This window comes from Heterodontus francisci, chromosome 8 (genome assembly GCF_036365525.1).
Source record: "Heterodontus francisci isolate sHetFra1 chromosome 8, sHetFra1.hap1, whole genome shotgun sequence".
Lineage (NCBI taxonomy): Eukaryota > Metazoa > Chordata > Chondrichthyes > Heterodontiformes > Heterodontidae > Heterodontus > Heterodontus francisci.
The window spans coordinates 96,391,264-96,411,164 of NC_090378.1; the positions used below are offsets into that span (position 1 = coordinate 96,391,264).

The 19,901-nt window shown below is 41.3% G+C and overlaps 2 protein-coding genes across 5 annotated transcripts in view; one reads left to right on the forward strand and one right to left on the reverse strand.

Annotated features, from left to right (window-relative positions):
- The window catches only part of tmed5 (transmembrane p24 trafficking protein 5), a 29,366-nt gene extending 24,660 nt beyond the window's left edge, over positions 1–4,706 (reverse strand). The window contains exon 1 of the mRNA XM_068037800.1: positions 4,412–4,706. Coding sequence (XP_067893901.1) covers positions 4,412–4,585 — 174 coding nt within the window. The 5' untranslated portion in view covers positions 4,586–4,706. The remainder of the gene's footprint in view (positions 1–4,411) is intronic.
- Positions 4,707–5,192: 486 nt separating this feature from the next.
- Positions 5,193–19,901, forward strand: part of suco (SUN domain containing ossification factor) — an 84,152-nt gene continuing 69,443 nt past the window's right edge. For 2 of the 4 annotated variants that reach the window (XM_068037801.1, XM_068037802.1), the window contains exon 1: positions 5,195–5,480. In XM_068037801.1, the coding sequence (XP_067893902.1) occupies positions 5,428–5,480 (53 nt within the window). In that variant the 5' untranslated portion in view covers positions 5,195–5,427. Of the gene's footprint in view, positions 5,481–19,901 lie in introns of all 4 variants that reach the window. The other 2 variants (XM_068037805.1, XM_068037804.1) reach the window with 2 other exon arrangements.

Below are 19,901 nucleotides of genomic sequence, written 5' to 3' on the forward strand. Positions count from 1 at the left end.
GTCATCTGCGAACTTACTGATCATGCCTCCTATAAATAGCAAGGGTCCCAGCATCGATCCCTGCTGGTCACAGGCTTCCACTCGCAGAAACAACCCTTGACCATCACCCTCTGCCTCCTGCCACTAAGCCAATTTTGGATCCAATTTGGAAATTGCCCTGGATCCCACGGGCTCTTACCTTCTTAACCAATCTCCCATGCAGGACTTTATCAAAAGCCTTACTGACGTCCATGTAGACTACATCAACTGCTTTACTCATCTACACATCTAGTCACCGCCTTGAAAAATTCAATCAAGTTATTTAGACACGATCTCCCCGACAAAACCATGCCGACTATCCCTGATTAATCCCTGCCTCTCCAAGTGGAGATGAATCCTGTCCCTCAGAATTTTTTCCCATAGTTTCCCAACCACTGATGTTAGACTCACCAGCCTGTAATTACCTGGTTTATCCTTGCTACCCCTTCTTGAATAATGGTACCACGTTCGCTGTCCTCCAGTCCTCTGGTACCTCTCCTGTGGCCAGAGAGGATTTGAAAATTTGTGCCAGAGCCCCTGCTATCTCCTCCCTTGCCTCACATAACAGCCCGAGATACATCTCATCTGGGCCTGGGGATTTATCCACTTTTAAGCCCGCTAAAACAGCTAATACTTCCTCCCTTTCAATGCTAATATGTTCAGGTATATCACAATCCCCCTCCCTGATCTCTACACTTACATCGTCCTTCTCCATAGTGAACACTGATGAAAAGTAATCATTTAAGACCTCACCTATATCCTCCGGCTCCACACAAAGATTGCCACTTTGGTCCCTAATGGGCCCCACTCTTTCCCTGCGTATCCTCTTGCCCTTAATATACTTATAAAATACCTTAGGATTTTCCTTTATCTTGTCCGCCAATGTTTTTTCATGTCCTCTCTTCGCTGTCCTAATTACTTTTTTTTTTTAAGTACCCCCCTACACTTTCTATACTCCTCGAGGGCTTCCACTGTTTTCAGCGCTCTGAATCTGCCATAAGCCTCCTTTTTATTCCTGATCCAATCCTCTATATCCCTTGACATCCAAGGTTCCCTGGACTTGTTGATCCGACCCTTCACCTTAATGGGTACATGTTGGCTCTGAACTCTCACTATTTCCTCCATGAATGACTCCCACTGGTCTGATGTAGACTTTCCTCCAAGTAGCTGCTCCAAGTCCACTTTGGCCAGATCCTGTTTTATCATACTGAAAATTGGCCTTCCCCCAATTCAGTACCTTTATTTCCGGTCCATCTTTATCTTTTTCGATAACTATCTTAAATCTTAGAGTTATGGTCACTATCCTCGACATGTTCCCCCACTGACACTTCTACCACTTGTCCAGCTTCATTCCCAAGGATTAGGTCCCCTTCTCTTGTAGGACTTTCAACGTACCGGCTCAAAAAGCTCTCCTGTATGCATTTTAAGAATTCCGCCCCCTTTAAGCCTTTTGCACTCAGACTATCAAAATTGATCTTTCTTCTTTGGCCTCCTTGTCTTGAGAGACAATGGGTAAGCATCTAGAGGTGGTCAGTAGTTTGTGGAGCAGCGCCCGGAGTGGCTATAAAGGCCAATTCTAGAGTGACATACTCTTCCACAGGCGCTACAGATAAAATTGGTTGTCGGGGCTGTTACACAGTTGGCTCTCTCCTTACACTTCTGTCTCTTTTCCTGCCAACTGCTAAGTCTCTTCAACTCGCCTCTCTTTAGCCCCGCCTTTATAGCTGTACACCAGCTCTGGCGATCGCTGACAACTGACTCCCACGACTTGTGGTCAATGTCGCAGGACTTCATGTCGCGTTTTGTACTTCCATCAAAAAGCGAAGCCATGGACGGCCGGTGGGTCTGATACCAGTGACGAGCTCGTTGTACAATGTGTCCTTGGGGATCCTGCCATCTTCCATGCGGCTCATGTTGCAAAGCCATCTCAAGTGCCGCTGGCTCAGTAGGGCATATATGCTGGGGATGTTGGCTGCCTCGAGGACTTCTGCATTGGAGATACGGTCCTGCCACCTGTGCCAAGGATTCTCGGAGACAGCGAAGATGGAATGCATTGAGACGTCGCTCTTGACTGACATACATTGTTCAGGCCTCGCTGCGTAGAGCAAGGTACTGAGGACACAGGCTTGAAACACTCGGACTTTTGTGTTACGTGTCAGTGCGCCATTTGATATTAGGGAAGTTGAAATCCCCGATTATTATCCTATTATTTTTACACCTCTCTGAGATTTGCCTACATATCTGCTCCTCTATCTCTCCCTGAACGTTTGGAGGCCTGTAATACACTCCCAGCCAAGCGATTGCCCCCTTTTTGTTTTCAAGTTCTACCCATTATGGCCTCATTTGAGGAACCTTCTAAGATACCATCCTTCCTTACTGCAGTAATTGATTCCTTGATCAACAGTGCAATACCACCTCCTCTTTTATCTCCTCCCCTGTCACACCTGAAGATTCTATACCCTGGAATATTGAGCTGCCAGTCTTGCCCCTCCCTCAACCATGTCTCTGTGATAGCAATATCATAATTCCATGTGCTAATCAATGCCTTCAATTCAACTGCCTTATTAGTAAGACGCCTTGTATTTAAATAGATGCAATCCAGCCTTGCATTTTTCACTTGTACCTTAACAGGTCGATATTTGCTCTGCCTTCCAGACTGACTGTTTCTCTTCTATATTTGACTATGCATCACCCCTTACTGTACCTCCACTCTGTATCCCATCCCCCTGCCAAATTAGTGTAAAAGCAATTCTTATTGCTTTGAACTGTTAGCTGCACTCCAGAAACCAAAGCAGAAATCACAAACTCCCTGGGATATATTTCTACCACTTTACCACACGGTAAACAAAGAATGCATCCCACTGTGCAGGGACAGAAACCATGCCAACGCAGGATTTCCAGTCATTCCAATATATTAAACTACTGCTTCCTGGAAATTCATACTTTTCTTAACAGTATACAAAAATATGACAATTTATTAGAAAGCCCATGCACATCTTGATTTCAATTATTGTACTTCCATTAATGGCGCACTGACACAGAACACAAAAGTCCAAGTGTATCAAGCCTGTGTCCTCAGTACCTTGCTCTACGGCAGCGAGGCCTGGACAACGTACGTCAGCCAAGAGAGACGTCTCAATTCATTCCATCTTTGCTGCCTCCGGAAAATCCTTAGCATCAGGTGGCAGGACCTTACCTCCAACACAGAAGTCCTCAAGGCGGCCAACATCCCCAGCATATACACCCTACTAAGCCAGCGGCGCCTGAGATGGCTTGGCCATGTGAGCCGCATGGAAGATGGCAGGATCCCCAAGGACACATTGTACAGCGAGCTCGTCACTGGTACCAGACCCACCGGCCGTCCATGGCTCCGCTTTAAAGACGTCTGCAAACGTGACATGAAGTCCTGTGACATTGATCACAAGTCGTGGGAGTCAGTTGCCAGCGATCGCCAGAGCTGGCGGGCAACCATAAAGGCGGGGCTAAAGCGTGGCAAGTCGAAGAGACTTAGCAGTTGGCAGGAAAAAAAAGACAGAAGCGCAAGGAGAGACCCAACTGTGTAACAGCCCCGACAACCAATTTTATCTGCAGCACCTGTGGAAGAGTCTGTCACTCTAGAAGTGGCCTTTATAGCCACTCCAGGCGCTGCTGCACAAACCACTGACCACCTCCAGGCGCTTACCCATTGTCTCTCGAGACAAGGAGGTCAAAGAAGAAGAACTCCCATTAAAACTAAAGGACTCCTTTACAGATTGAATGTATACTAAGCACTAGTTATTCATGGGAAAAAAGGGGAAAACAACTGGACAGTCACAAATTGTATTAACAAAACTACATTTCACATAGCTTGTTGTCTATCATTGTAAAACAAAATAAAAATCCAAGGATATGAAACAGAATTATTTTCACGACTAGCAATCAGCCATATCTACATGAGGTACAGCTATCTACACCCTGGAGTTAGCCAATCAGTCAGCTGCAACTATGGAAGAGATTTCCCAAGCTGGGTGGTTGTTTAGGCCCAGATAGTTACATGTTATCTAACAATTTACTGGATTGGTTGATTAACAGCATATCTGACACATGCATTTTCAACCGATAATAGGAAGAAGCCAAGGGAGGGAAATAGAAAAAAATGAAGTAGCATCCCTGCTAGGTACCCGACATTTGCAGTCCCAAGAGCCCTGCAATTGTAATGCCAGATACCCAAAATATCTGCAATGCCAGGTACCCACCCACCATTTGTAATTCCAAGTGGGCCTGCAATTATAATCTCAGGTACTCAGTATTTGCAATTACGTGTATTTTACATTATACCAACACAGTGACCATTTTATTGCAAAACAACCAGGATCCCGGCGATCTTAACAGAGAACGCTTGCCCGTTGCCAACCTGATACTCAATTTCCAAGGTGGCATCTTTCTTCATAGTTTGGTAGAAACATTCCTTCTGCCCCGCCGGCAGAGTGAAAGTGAAATCGCTGTCAAAGGACTGGGGGAAACCGAGCGAAACGTGCACTAAGCCACAGAAAAGCAAGAATAGCAGTAGGCAGGACATCACGCCCATCGCTGAGCGTGCAGAGGGAGGCAGAAACAGGCTAAGATCAAAGGCGAGCGCCAGCCAGGAGCTTGCGAACTGACCCTTGGGCAGCAGGCAGCGCGCGAGGACCCGTGCCTGCACGCGTGGCCCAATCACATTTCAAAACCAGCCGCGCAGGCGGCGTCACACCAACTGCCTGTCTGGCCTGTTCTCCCCTGCCATTCAAGAGCACTCTTTAATTCACTAAAACCGTGCCTCGTTAATTATTACACAATTAATGCAAATTTAAAAAAAACTCGTCAATGTCGATCTTTAGCTGTTTGCATTAGCTTTCCAGCGCCCCTGACAAAAGGCTTCTTGGGACTTGTAGTCCTGGCTGGCACCGGACGATTCAACGCCCGATTCATTGGCGCATGAATTGACAGAAAACTACAACTCCCATGCATTCCGGCAGCCTCCCGGCGAGTGCGCTGAGCCGACGTCATGATAGATTTTGGGGGGGGGGGGAGGAGAGCTGAGTGGGCATTTCTGTTTGTTGCATCACGGAGATGTTTTCTGTTCCTTTTGACCGCTGTCTTGAGTACGTCATTGACGGAGGGGGAGGGGCAGGAAATAAGGCCAGGGAGGGGGCGTGGCTTTTAATGAAGTTCCAACTCGACAGCGCGAGCGAGGAGGTAGCGGTGGATGGGATTGTTCATGTGTGGTGAAGGCGGTCGTGGCCTGGAGGCTCGGTCTGTGTCAGGGGTGGTGGGGGGGGAAGGCTCCGGAGTCTCAATGGAGAAAGAGCTCAGTGAGCGGCTGAAGGAAAAGTAAATCACCCGGCGGCAGGTTGGAGGGAAGACCACGAGGATGTTAATCACTGTGAAAAGATGAACCAGCGGCACGTTTTATTTGTATGTTTGATTATCTCGGTGTTATATTGGTGAGTGTCCGTCCCGCTGCTCTTTACCGTCTTCCTATTGCTCTCTCTCTCTCCAGCAACGAAGGCTTGCCTTTGAGTTCCCGTGGAGGTAGGCCTGGCCTGTAGTAGGGCGGTATTTCCCTTTTTAGCAGTTTCTGGTTGTATCCTATTTGAAAAGTAGATTTATTTGGGGGGGGCGGGGGGAGGTGAAGGGAGAAGAGAGACTCGAAACATTGAAGTTTCAAAACACAGGAGGTAATGTAATTCAAGGCAATATCGATTTAGGATTTAAAAAAAAAACAAATCTTGGCTTCTTGTCCTCTGCGTGAAAGTCGGTTTAAATTCTTGAATTTGGGTCACAGTTGTGACCGTACGTTTTTTTTTGAACTGACTGTTTTTGCCAATCTACAGTTACTTCCACTCACACCGGTTAATAAAGAAAATGTTTATGTACATAAAAATTCTTGTCCCTGATGAAATATAATAATCCCGATTTCCTACCCAGAGTTAAAGTCAGCTGGTCATTAAAAGCCAGCGAGTGAGTTCATCACCTGCAAGAAGTAGTTCCCAAAAATACACTTTAATTCACTTAAATTCTGTATTGTTAACTATGCAAATAGCTTTCAAATAGTCTCTATTGCAGGGTTTCACTCAAGAGCGAAGATAACCAGAGAAGGTATGTTGTCCACATCAGATGGCACCAGAGGTAGATTGCTTATACATGCTACTGTGCTGCTATCACTACTTGCAGATACTGTCAATGACTGAGGAGAGCTGTCTCCACAGGCTTTGCTTAAGCGTGAAAACATTTAGAGACCCAGTAACAACTTCAGTCATAGGGCTAATGCTACCAATTGCAGTCAAGGTCACCTCCTTTCTTAACTATTCTGTTTCTAATTCCTTCCAGGCTGGCATAGCGATCATCTGTAGTGTCAGCCAATTTGTTGCCTAGATCAAACAAGTGACTGATTGTTGAGCAAGGCCAGGACTTTTGTATCTTTTTCCTCCTGAATAATTGCTTAATTTTATAGTACTGCCGAATTTCCCAAAGTACAGTGACAGTCGGACCATTTGGGCAGGTTGCTCTTCAGACCCAGAATAGAGGAGCATAAAGAGGTTATGTATTGGCTATAAGTGGCACCTCCAAATTGAGCTTGCATTGCAAATAACTGATGTTTTTGCAGTTGTGTGTGTTCTCTAGACCTAAATTTGGATTTCTCCTTGCCCCAGTGCGCTTATAAAGTAAGCATGTCCAGAATGACCACCTCAAAGATTGTCGAGGGTTTGTAATTTTTCAGCTCTCCTTCCTTTTCTATCTATTATGTGATGTGCCGTCTTGACTGAAATTTGATTTTTAGTTAATCGTCCTATCTTAATGTTCCAATTTTAATAGCAACTTGAGTCTGAGACATGCATTAATCACTCCTACAAAACTGATGCAAAAGGAGATCACTAAATTAAAAGTATCTCATCAGGTATTCATAACTTCCCCATATAAGGGGTAATGACATAAAATGAATTCTGTATAAATGTTCCAAGACCATAAATCACATCAAAACATTAATACTAAATCTGATGTAAAGTAACATTTTTGTGTATATGTTTGAATTGATGTCCTTTACTTAAACATTCAAGAAATATGTCCTGATTGGTGTCTTGGCCAATATTTATTCCTCAACCAATGTCACTAAAACAGATTACCCCAGATTTTGCTGCCAAAATAATGGTGAGGCTAATGGCTAATAGTGACTGCAATTCAAAAGTGCTTCATTGGCTGTAAGTGCCTTGGGACAGCCTGAGATCATGAAAGTCGATATACAAGTTTTTCTTTCTCTGGCAAGTGCTGAGCATTGAAGGCATGCAGAAGAGAGAAGGTGCTTGTGTATGAATACTGGAATCCTTGTTCCAGAAATTGTGTAAGGATGAGCCCAGCAACTACAGGCCAGTCAGTTTAATCTCAGTGGTGGGAATCCTTTTAGAAATGATAATTTGGGACAAAGGTAACAGTCACTTGGACAGGTGTGGATTAATTAAGGAAAGCCAACACTGATTTGTTAAAGGTAAATCGTGTTTAACTTGATTTGAGTTTTTTTTGATGAGGTAATAGAGGGCTGATGATGGTAATGCAATTGATTATGGTGTATGTCGACTTCCAAAAGGTCTTTGATAAAGTGCCACATAATAGGCTTGTTGGCAAAGTTAAAACCTATGGAATAAAAGGGACAGTGGCCGCATGGATTCGAAATTGGCTGAGTGACAGGAAACCGAAAGTAGTGATGAACAGATGTCCTTCAGATTGGAGGAAGGTATACAGTGGGGTTCCTAAGGGTCAGTGTTGGCTTTCCTGATTTTCCTGTTTTATACTAATGGCCTAGACTTGAGTGTATAAGGCACAATTTCAAAATATGTGCATGATACAAAACTTGGAAATATTGTGAACTGTAAGGAGTGTAGTGATAAACTTCAAGAGGACATGGACAGTCAGGCGGCTGATGAAATTTAATGCAGAGAAGTGTGAAGTGATTCATTTTGGTAGGAAGAAAAAAAGAGAGGCAATATAAAATGGTACAATTCTAAAGGGGGTGCAGGAGCAGAGGGACCTCGGGGTGTATGTGTACAAATTGTTGAAGGTGGCTGGGCAGATTGAGGAAGCGTTTAATGAAACATATGGGATCCTGGTTTTTTTTTTAAAGTAGGGGCATAAGAATGCAAAAGCAAGGAAGTTATGATAAACCTGTATAAAACATTAGTTTGGCCTCAACTGGAACATTGTGGGCAGTTCTGGGCACCACACTTTAGGAAGTCTGGACAGAGCAGATAGGAAGAAACTGTTCACTGGCGGAAGGATTGTAAACCAGAGGACACCTATTTAAGGTGATTGGCAAAAGAAGCAATGGCGATGTACGGAAAAACTTTTTTTTTTTACAGTGAATGGTTAGGATCTGGAATGCCCTGCCTGAGACTGTGCTGGAGGCAGATTCAATCGAGGCCTTCAAAATTGGATAGTTATCTGAAGGGAAAGTAATCGTAGGGCTATGGGGAAAAGATGGGGGAGTGGGAGTAGGTGAGTTGCTCTTGCAGAAAGCTGATGTGGACACGATGGCTGAATAGTCGTCTTCTGTGCTGTAACCATTCTATGATTCTGTTCATAAATATTCTAACTGCAGACTCTTGTAGCAGTTGGAACTGCAATGCAGTCAGTTTAACTGAAAGAAGGCTTAGGTCAATAGGTGACAATTAACACACAAGGTATTGAATATTCCAGATGGACAGAGTAAATAGCAAAGTGGGGATGTATTTTTATATGTTGGGCACTGGGTGGAAGTAGGAAGGGAAAATTACCCAGTTAAATAATCAGACAGGAGGTTTCTAATGCTGAGCGAAATTAACTGCAGGCTGCCAACTCCGAATAAGAGGGGATGGAAATTGTCCATGTACACAGATCATCTAAAAGCTAGTGCACAGGTACAACAAGTAATTATAATGGCTAATGTAATGTTGGCATTTATCTTGAAGGGGTAGTAATACAAAGAGGAGGAAATTGTGTTTAATTTGTGTTCAGATTTCATCTGGAGTACAGCATTCGGTTTTGGGAATCATAAGTACGTATTTATATAGTGCCTTTCATGACACCAGGGCTTCCCAAAGCACTTTACAACTAATAAAGTACTTTTAAAGACTAGTTATGGTTTTAATGTCAGGAATTGCTGCAACCAGTTTGCATACTTAAGTTCCCACAAACAGCAATATGATGACCACATAATTTGTTTTAGGGAGCAATGGTTGAGGACTGCTATTGACCAGGACACCAAGGGAATCTCCCTTCTCTTCAGTTAGTATTATCCTTTGTGTCCACCTGAGAGGGCAGACGGAGTGGGTGCTAGGTTTAATGTTGGAAAGTCTGTGCACCTCTGACAGTGTAGCATTTCTTCAGTACTGTAGTAGCAGCCAGGATTATGTGCTCAAAGCTCAGGATTATGACTTGAATCCATGACTACCTGACTCGGGTGAGAATGCTACCACTGCGCCAAGACATATTAGCCTTTTGAGGGGTTCCAGTGTAGATTCACCAGAATAATTCCAGGTTTAAGGTTTAAATTGAGGATAGGTTTCATAAACTTGGTTTGTATTCTCTTGAGTTTAGATGGTTGTTTATTTATTTAAGGGATTCAGTAGGGTATTTGCATCAAAACTATTTCCTCTGGTGGGGAAGTCCAGAACAACAGGACATTAACTTAAAAATTAGCTGGGCTATTCAGGAGTCAAATGAGGAAGCATTGAAGTGGAAATTTGGATCTTTTTTCACCTATTAGGTACTGGATGCTGGGTCAGTTGAAATTTTCAAGAGGTTTTTTTTACTAGTTTAGAGTTTGAGGGGTATGGAGCTCAGGTACTGAACTGCCATGATTAACTGGCTGAACAGACTTGAGGGGCTGAATGGCCTACTCCTACTCTTATGTTTTTAAAATGGGAGTATTTTGCTGGAGATCAAGGCTAATGAATTTGATATGAACTAGGATTCAATACTAGAGACCTCCAGGTATGCAACTGTGAAAAGTCATGTGCAAAGGGTTAAAACAGGTAGACTTGTGGACAAATACAAGGTAACAAATAAAAATGAGCTGCTTTAACCTTTTTCAAACAGTGGAGGAGGAGATCCGTGGGGGGAGATTACAGGCGATTTCAGAAATATGTCAGAAGGGTGACTAGAGAGGCAAAGAGTAACACGGGGCTGAGGAAAACTGTTGCTTTTCAACACCAAGATATGAAATGTAAAACACAAATGCTTTTTTAGTACCTTGGTTTATATCGAGAATAGAACTTTAAAGATTGTTAATGGGTTGAGTGAAGAGTAGAATAATAAATGAACAGTTCCTTGAAATATTCTCCCATACTGCAACATGTCCCACTGACAGAAGTCATCTAAGGAGATTTCAGAACTTCAAAATAGCTCAAATAACAAATTTCTGGGGATTAATAGTATTTCTCCTGGACTGTGGAGAAACTGGGAATGAAAAATGTGAAATTATACCATTGCCATAAAAGAGTTGATGAATACTGAAACAGCTTGACTTTTTGAAAAAGTGGCATGCCAGATGGGCAGTGGAAAACCATGACATGGTATACTCAGGTTTTCAATACCTTCAATAAAGGCTGCTGCTGAGGCTGAAGGACTGGAGCAAGTAGGGCTCTTCAGTTGTGAGGATTGTGATTGAAGATATTGTAGAAAAGAGACATGCTGTCGAAGCTTTTCGTCTTGCATTCATCAGGACAGATGCAAGAATGCCAATTTTCAAAGGGAGCAACAATTTATACTGCACCCTTTTCTCATGCAGTATAAATTGTTGCTCCCTTTGAAATTTGGCATTCTTGCATCTGTCCTGATGAGTGCAAGATGAAAAGCTTGGACAGCATGCCTTTTTTTTTTCTCCAGCAATTGGTAATTTAGAGTTCTGCAAGATGTCAGAATACTAGAATGCAGGCAAAGTTTAAAACCAGTGAAAGGTAATTTTAGGGCAGCTGTGAAAAAAACTTGTGTAAAATGTGATCAATACTTAGAATTGCCTGGCAAGTAGGGAGCTGAAAATGTTGAAGTCATTTAAGATTGTATTTGATATGTATGGGGGAATGTGGGTAATTTGTCTAGATGGATAAACCAGGACATGCAGAATTCACTAAAATAAAAGCAAAATACTGCAGATGCTGGAAATCTGAAATAAAAACAAGAAATGCTGGAACCACTCAGCTGAGTGGTTCCAGCATTTGTTTTTATTACATGCAGAATTCACTTCCTCACTTGTATCTTGTGATTATGCTGCAAGCAGTCTTTATATTTGTACAACTGATAGTAATGGTTTGTTCATTATTTAGTTCGTGGGATGAGACTTTCTTGCTCCATAAATGGTTGCGCTGTCAGCTTAAAGTTGAATCGCCTTTCATGATTTGAATGGAATCCAGTGAGTCCTTCATGATTAAGTTTAATTTTTAGTTGGTTAGATGGTCTTAAATGTTCCTGAATTATTGGTCCTAATATTGCTCAACTGCACTCTGAACTAATATCTAAATATTTCTTGGTTTCCTTTTCTTTCAGTCCTGGTCTGTTTTCAATGTGTCCTGGCTGATATGAATCCATCCTTCAGACTGCCTTTAGGCACAAGTTATCCTTTTTTGTTTTCTTTCAATAACTAAACCAGTATGTCTGAAATGAACAGAAAATGCAGTTCAGACCGTAGTTATGGAGAGAATGGAAAAGTTGCCCCTTTTTTAGGTGTGGCAGTTTTGATGCATCTGAATCATTGGGCTAAATTTTACAAAGGGACATTGAAGACCCTGGCCAGGGCAGAAACTGAGAGGCAACCCCTGCTCACTTGGGTTGATTTTGTCAGCGGCGGCCAATTAACGCGTCGCTGGCGCTGCTGTCCAGTTGAGGATGGCAGCCCACCGGCAAGCACTACCAGTAGCAGTGACTAGTGCTGAGGCTGCAGCTCCAGGAGGAGGGCACCTTAATGAGGGTTTTTTTTTTGTGAGGGGGAGGAGAGGAGGAGATGAGGCCAGGCAGGCAACCTGGTGATCAGGGATGGATGTGGTGGTTTGGGAGGGGAGCGGGCGGGGAGGAGTGTCATGATGCACTGGTGGCACTATTGCTACAGGCACGCTGGTGGGTCCTGGAGTGCCCATACAGGAGATGCCCCCTCCTCCCGGAGGCTGCTGGGAGGCCGCCAGGGTGGTCTTATGAGTTTCAATTCCTCCTGCCGTGTGCAAAATGCCCCTTAATTGGCCACTTAAGTGGTTAAGTTGGCCACCTAGTAGGTGGCTGAGCTCCATGCCGCTGACTGTATACCATGGTGACGGGAGGATATTAAACTCCCCTCCAAGCACCTTTCTCCACCATATTGCCAATGCGTTGGGAAAATTCAGCCCATTAACTCTTTTTCTCTGTAGATATTGATTGACCTGTTGAGTATTCCAGCATTTTGTTTTGTGTTCAAATTTCCAGAAGTTTTTGTTTTGCTTCTAGTTTGATTTGCTCTAACAGTTTGTCTGTCTATTCATATTTAGCTGTGCTTTTAGATGACAAAATGGGATAAAGGCATGTCTATTTATGTCTGAATATCAAAACTAAGAGAATTCTATTTCACATTTCTGTCTCTAAATTTGGCCTCGCCTTTAATCTTGTAGAAACGCTAATTAGGCCTTCAGTGTGCCTCTTTTTGATGAACTTTGAGTACCCATAAGATGACTACGATATAGCTGATTTGTTAATGTCTCAAGAACTGTCTTCAAGCTTTGGTTGAGAGCTCCGACATAATCGGAAATACAGGACAGAGATGGCATTTGGCCTTATTGGCCCCAGGCTTGCAGTTTTCAAACCACAGAAATTCCTGTCTGAAGAATTCCATGTATCAAACAAAATGCAATTTTAATTGTACCCTCTTTTGTTTAATTTTCTTTTTTTCTCCCACGGTATGCTGGAAGTTATTCCAGAATCCATTTATGATGTGGGCACTTAAGTTATTAATTGCCATTAGTTGTCATGGTGCTGTACAATATAAATATAATAAGCTTCTAGCTTAAGCAATAAAGTTTTGATGCTACAATACTGTAATAAAGGTTTCAAAATGATGCCTGAGTGCCATTTCTAGAACTTTGCAGTCCACAGCACTTGCTAGCAAATCTGGCATAATTTTTATTGAAAAAGTAATCTTTGAAATTTTGAGGGACTATAGAGGTTATGGCAAGGCAAAAGTTGATGCTTGTTTGTAGTATGCATTTTGTATTCAGATTTTTCACGTTGCAAGGAAAATTAAACTGAATTCTCAACTAATGGGATCATTTTTTTAAATGCTTAAATCCTACTATGCTGGAATGTGCACAAAGCATATTGACTGCAATATAGCCTAAGTCACCCACTTGCAGTTTGTATCAATTCTAGTTCTGCCTAAAAGCATGTATAAAGTGTATAAATGTTATGGTTTTGGTAAATATTCATTGAGTGCAAGATGGCATTACATTTTCAAAGCAACAGATTATCTTGACTGGAGCCTAAAACCTTTTCTATCCCACTCAGAACATTTTAGTTCAGTAGTGGTCCCTACTAACGGAAATGTAATGAAAGCAGTAGAAATCTGTCGTTTTGAACAATTATATTTACTAAATAACCGAGAAATGGTCTGTCAGCTATACTTGCTGTGTTTGCTTTCCAAAATTGCTCAAGTTCACTTAATGGATTAGATTTTGCGGAGTTGGATTTTTTTCACTCCCATCAGCTTGAAAAAATTGTGCTATAAATTGCTTGATATCCAAATTGATAACAGAGCTTCTGGGACTTGGCTGAATGACTCTACCAACAGTCCTATCTCCTCAAATGGTGAAATTTAAGGATTGAGAAAGAAACAGCTAGTGATTGAGAAGGACATTGGTTGAACTAAAGTCGAATTAGATAGAAAAAGAGGGGAAGAAAAATTGAACTAAATGAGAGGAAAAGTAAGAAAAATTAAAACTTCTCTTGGAACAATTTACCACCTGCAGGAGTGGGTCTCGATCCTCAATTCCCTTTCTGGGTCTCCAAGGTTGAGTGGCATTGCAGGAACATAAATCTCATCATTTAACAGGGTCCTTGTGTTATGAAATACTAGCCTGATCTTTCTGAGATGAGTTTAATTCATATTTAAGGTGCATTTCCAGCAATTCATTGAAACTCTAAGGGATGTATAACAACGGAGTGACACAAATTCTCAACCAATTTGTGGTGAATTGTAACAAATGGTATATCTGTTCCTCATCACAAATTGGAACGAAGATTTGCATTTATATAGCACTTTTCAAGATCACTGGATGTCTCAAAGCACTCTACAGTCAATGAAGTAAATTTCAATTTTTAAAATTTAAATTAAGAACAAAGTGCTGGAAATATTCGAGCCAGGCAGCATCTGTGGAGAGAGAAGCAGAGTTAACGTTTCAGGTCTGTGACCTTTCATCAGTTATTTACATGCTGGTTATAGAAACTAGCAATGTTTCTGAATATGTCCAGTAATTTGAACAGCTACTCCCTCCAATTATCTTTAAATAAATCTGACGAGGACCTGCATGTGCTTTGGTGCACATTGTTGTACTCTGGCCCTTAGGGCCATGCCTAACCAGAACAATACCAGCTTGAAGGACTGTCTTATCTCTTTAAATCAGGCAGCTTTAAATCAGTATTTGCATATATCCTACTGAAAACTTAAATTATTTCTGTGGTTGTAGGTGGTAACTGGAATGCAATAAATGTCATACTCTGTCTATGCTTGAATAATAACAAACTTCTTGTGATAACATTTTTTCAGTCATTAATCAACATATGTGTATATTTCATTTCCTTTATATAATCTTCCTGCACTGTCTGCCACTCCCTGACAGATCAGGAAGGGACCTCACTCCCAGTTCTCTCTCTTTATCAGGCAGCTCAGATGAGAAAGAGAGCATCCACATGTTCCATATGCATTATGGCATGTCAGCTCTGACTCAGCTGGTAGCACTCTTGTCTCTCAGTCACAAGGTTCTGGGTTTAAGTTCCAATCCAGCACAGTGTCAAAGGTTGACACTCCAGTGTTGCACTGTCGAAGGTGCCTTCTTTCAGTTGAGATGTTAAACTGAGGCCCTGTCTCCCCCATCAAGTGGATGTAAAAGATCCCATACCATTTTTTTCAAAGAACAGAGGAATCATCTCCGGTGTCCTAGCTAATATTTATTCTTCAGTCAACATCACAAAAACAGATTATCTGTTCATTATATTGCTGTTTGTGGGAGCTTGCTGTATGCAAATCTGCTGTTTTTCCTATATTAAAACAACAACTACACTTCAAAAGTAATTCGTTGACAAGTGTTTTGGGATGTCCAGTGGTCATGAAAAGTGCTATATAAATGCAAGCCTTCCTTTTACTATCTTGCTTTACAGGCATGGTGCTTGAAAATGATTTTGTTCTATGTAAATCGCTCATCTTTTTAAAGTTGCTTATGCCATTTTCATTTGTCTTTGCATAACTCTAGTGACATGTCCACTGGATCATGTGCCATGTGTTTAGTTGTTACTATTGGCTGTCTTCATAATGTTCTTCACAATGGAATTAAAAGCTGCAATACCATGCAAGCCCTGTGTTGGCTATAACCACTACTATGCCTCCAGTGAACGATGCAAACCACTCAGTTCCGAAGAAGGGTCACTGACCCGAAACGTTAACTCTGCTTCTCTTTCCACAGATGCTGCCAGACCTGCTGAGTGATTCCAGCATTTCTTGTTTTTGATGCAAACCACTCCCTTTATTTGAGGAAATGTCTCTTGATAGACTCATATCACAGTAAACTGCGAGAAGTTGTGCATGTTAATTCAGCAAAAGTCTCATTTGGTTAGTTCAGAAGAAAGGAAATATTGTACAGCCCATTATGATTTTTTCCTTTCTTAAATGTGACAACTTGTGATTGGGCATAGTTCCTAGTTTCTTGTGGAACAAACATTTGTCTGGTGTATGTCAAATCAATAATTGTTTGTATAGGAGGAGAACAGCTGAGTATTATGCTATTTTGTCCATAGGAGCATGGCAGTTAAGCTTAGCACTATCCTGATCAGATATCCACACACATTCAGAGGTTACTCTGTAGGTATTAGGAATGGGGGCTTTGTCCATTTTCTGCTGCCACCACCTGCCCCACCTCATTTTAGTCCAGAGCATTGGAGCCAATAGTAATGTCCACTAAGGTTAATGAATTCTCTGTAACTAGGGATCAAACCTTGGATCTTGGTGTGTAGTGCAGGTTCTAAATCCAGAGATTTCTGTTCTGTTGTTGATTTTTCTTGTGGCTCACTTCTGATGCAGAATTTTCCCTAATTTTTGCCATCTTTTATTCTTTTAACTTTGAGCAAATCACAATTTAAATTTGAGATAACACGAACCGTTTAGTTTGGTTCCACTTCTTCTGATACTATTGTCACATTTGACAGCAAAGGCATTTGAATACAGATTAGCATCAAGGCAGCAAAGAAATAATAGCATGGATCCTAAATATGATTTAAACACTGCTAGGTAGGCTGAGTTGCCTTTACTTGTTACTGAATTTCTCTAACATTTCTTGTGGTAGCATGTTATTTTTTAATTATGTATTTTGGTTTGGTTGACCTCTGCATTAACCATTGCAAACTGCTACGAGCGAACTATAATGCTTTGGTTGAGCAAAACACAGCAGCTATCATGTAGAGAGCTTGTATTAGCTAACTAGTTTTTTTTGTCTTGTCTTGTTCTGTTCCATGTTAACTGATCTGTTCTGTAAAACTGTTTGTTTGAAAAAGTTACCACAGGCTTAAACAATGAGCAGTAATATCCAATGTCAGTAATTTGCCTGAATGATGAAGTAATTTTAAGACACCACTTATCTTGTCTCACTAAACAGAATTAGCCGTTTTGTGGGGGGGAATATCCTTTTCATGAATGGTTATGAAAATTTTTTTGACTTGCGTTTTAGTGGCGATGCTAAGAGACATATATTAAATATTGGCTTTTTTGATGAAAACACTGTTCTAGTAGCTTCAGCATGAATAAGGTCACTAAACCAAAGCCATGCTTTACTCTGGGAAAAATTCTAGTTTAATATCGCTTATCCTGTTTCTATCAACTGATTTAAATACAAATTCGCAGAGCAGAATTTTGTTAAATTGCAGGTTTGTTGGTGCATTCTAGCTTGTGTTCTATTTAAAATGTGCTATCTAATCAGTAACCAAAATTATTTATAACTGAGAAATGCACTACATTTAAAGCACAACATCAAAAAACAAAATTGCCAAGTGTAATATGATTGCATTCAGACATTTGGTGGAATGGTTCTACAGCTTTACTACACACTGCCTTTGACAGCAAAAATGTTGGCTGCCTCAGTTTGGTGGTTATTCCAACTATGAAAGTGTTGTGCGGCAACAAAGCACACAAGACCAACTCATCTCATGGTTTCCCTTCCCTGCTTAAAAATTGTGAGCCAGTCAAACTTTTCATTCGGCGACTTGATTTTGCCTGTGGGGAATAACTTATTTCTGTGAGCCCTGAAGGTACTGGAGCTGCAATCAATATAGTACAGTGGTGGCAGTATTTGTTTTTATTAGTAAATCTCTTGACAATGCTTGCAATAAGTCAGGTGATTTGATGTTTTATAATAGGAGCATTGTACCATGTAGTTCAAAAATATATTCTGCAGCTCTGTTTCATGTAACTTTTAAATAGGATTTCTGTGGTTTATTACTATTTTGAGGGAAATATGCAGATTGGCAGGCACTTGTAAACTTGTTCCTGGTCAGTAACGAGCAGTATTCTGTGTGGTTTTTCTCATATATACCTATGCATTTGCAGCCAACCAGCTCCTGTGCCTTTAGTAATTCCTCTTTTGAGCTGGCTGCCAAAAGACGTGATCTAGTAAGTGTACCAGCTACCTGGCTTCATCTTTGCTTCCCTCTGGCAATGCAGGTAAGATTAGTATTCAGAGCTTGTAGAGTCTGTTTGTGTTGTAATGTTTTAAGTGGCTGGTGAAACTTTTGCATTTTGATGTGCATCCGTCAATATTCTACAGAGATGGTTAAGCCTTTCTTGGATTTGAAGTTATTTAAGTCCAGTTTAATATGGGCCCATTTTGCAGCGTATAACACTTCTGTATTTGTTAGGTGATCTCCTATGGATATTCCAGTTTGTCAGGGCTGTATGTAAATTGTACCCATAGGCCTAGGCCTTCATTTGACTAAGATTTGGTTTCTACCATGGAACATGCAATTTTAAGTTTTTATTTTGTGGAACGTGGTAACATTAATTTCAGCCCGCAAGAGTCGATAAGTTTCCTGCTGTCACTGTAGTGGATTTTATTTTATTTGGCATTTTTAGTTGGAATTTACCACGTCCAAAGGCTCCTTTATCAGTTTTATATTGGGCAGTTTTTGTCTGTCTTGTCCACCCTATCAGCCAGAATGTGTGTTATGTAGACACTCTAAGCCATGATATTAATTGTATGGAACAGACTTGAGAGTGCAAATAGTCAGCTGTTTGATTCCTATGGTGCAAAGAGTTGCACACAATAAACCCATGGCGAAACAGAAGGAATCTTTTGTAGGTGGTTCATACATTTTATCTTGACTTATTTGCTCATAGGAAGCCCAAAGGGCAAGTTAACTCATTCTTCTTCCTGTTCTATAGGACCCTCTTGGATTTAATAGCTGCACAGGATATCATCTTTAACAGTTGCCCTTTGGGCTGCTGTTAATACTCCATTTTGGGGGAGCTCCTTCTTAAATAGTACTGCTTTGATATGCCTCTACAGCATCGTGAAAATCCTAATCGGAGACCAAAGATTATCTACTTTTCTAGATTCCTCTTCATTTTTCTTTTGTATAAAAACATGGGAAAGGATTCCCTGCATATTATAGTCCCACTGACTCATCCCCTGGAGGCCCTGCTGGATGCTAAGTTATCCAGGGTTAGTGGAATGTCAATTAGTTTAGTTGTTGCAGTCTGTTAAGTGAATGTGTGAAGTTTACTTTGTGGCAGCCCTGTGAATGCTTTCAATCTAGACTTTCTTTCAGAAAAGAGTTCCTGGAATTGTCTCTGTCTAAGCAACTGCTATTCAAGAAATGGCATTAAAATGCAGTTGGTACTAATATAGATGACAGTGACGTTTTGCATGCCGAGTAAGTCTTCCCCAGAACTCCTTGAGATGACTCTCTAACTTATGACTTTTAATATATCTGCTTCACACTTTCCTGGAAATAAAATGCATTTTGAGTGTCATACTGGAAACTCAAACTGTTTCTCATGCATGTTGATTTGAAATGCAACTCAAAATCTACTTCAGTTCACGACATAGCATGCAAAATATATTAAGAATCTCTGCATACCCTACAAGCTTGGTTAATGAAATACAACTGTTTACAACTAGGGTGACTTAACAATTCACTGATAAGTTGCATTATTTGCTCATTGTATTAGCTGCATCAGTCGTTAGTATGTGGATGTCACGGAGTTATATATTTTTTTTTCTCCTCTTTGAACCAGTGTACCTTTTTAAGATAGACGTTTCAGATTTCTGAACAGTGTGCCACAGCTGCACTTGTTACCTAGGCAACAGCAGGCGGGAGGAGGTCACGTGGTATGTTTCAATTTAACTGTGGAAAAGCCAGTTTTGAGAGACACTAGCGAAGCGTGCTTACTGGAGGAAAGGAGCTGCCTATTTCTCTCAGCAGAAATTCTACAGTGAGCTACAGGCTGTGTTAATTGCCTAAAGAGGAAAGAAACCTATGAAGAAACCATTTGTACTGCTGGAAGGAGCAAAATTCCTTTGCTTTACTTCCAATCCAAGAAGTCTTTGCTTCAGGATTGAATCTCTCTTGCCTGATTGTTTTCTGGAGTTCACAGTAAGGTTTCGACTGAGAGACTGTCA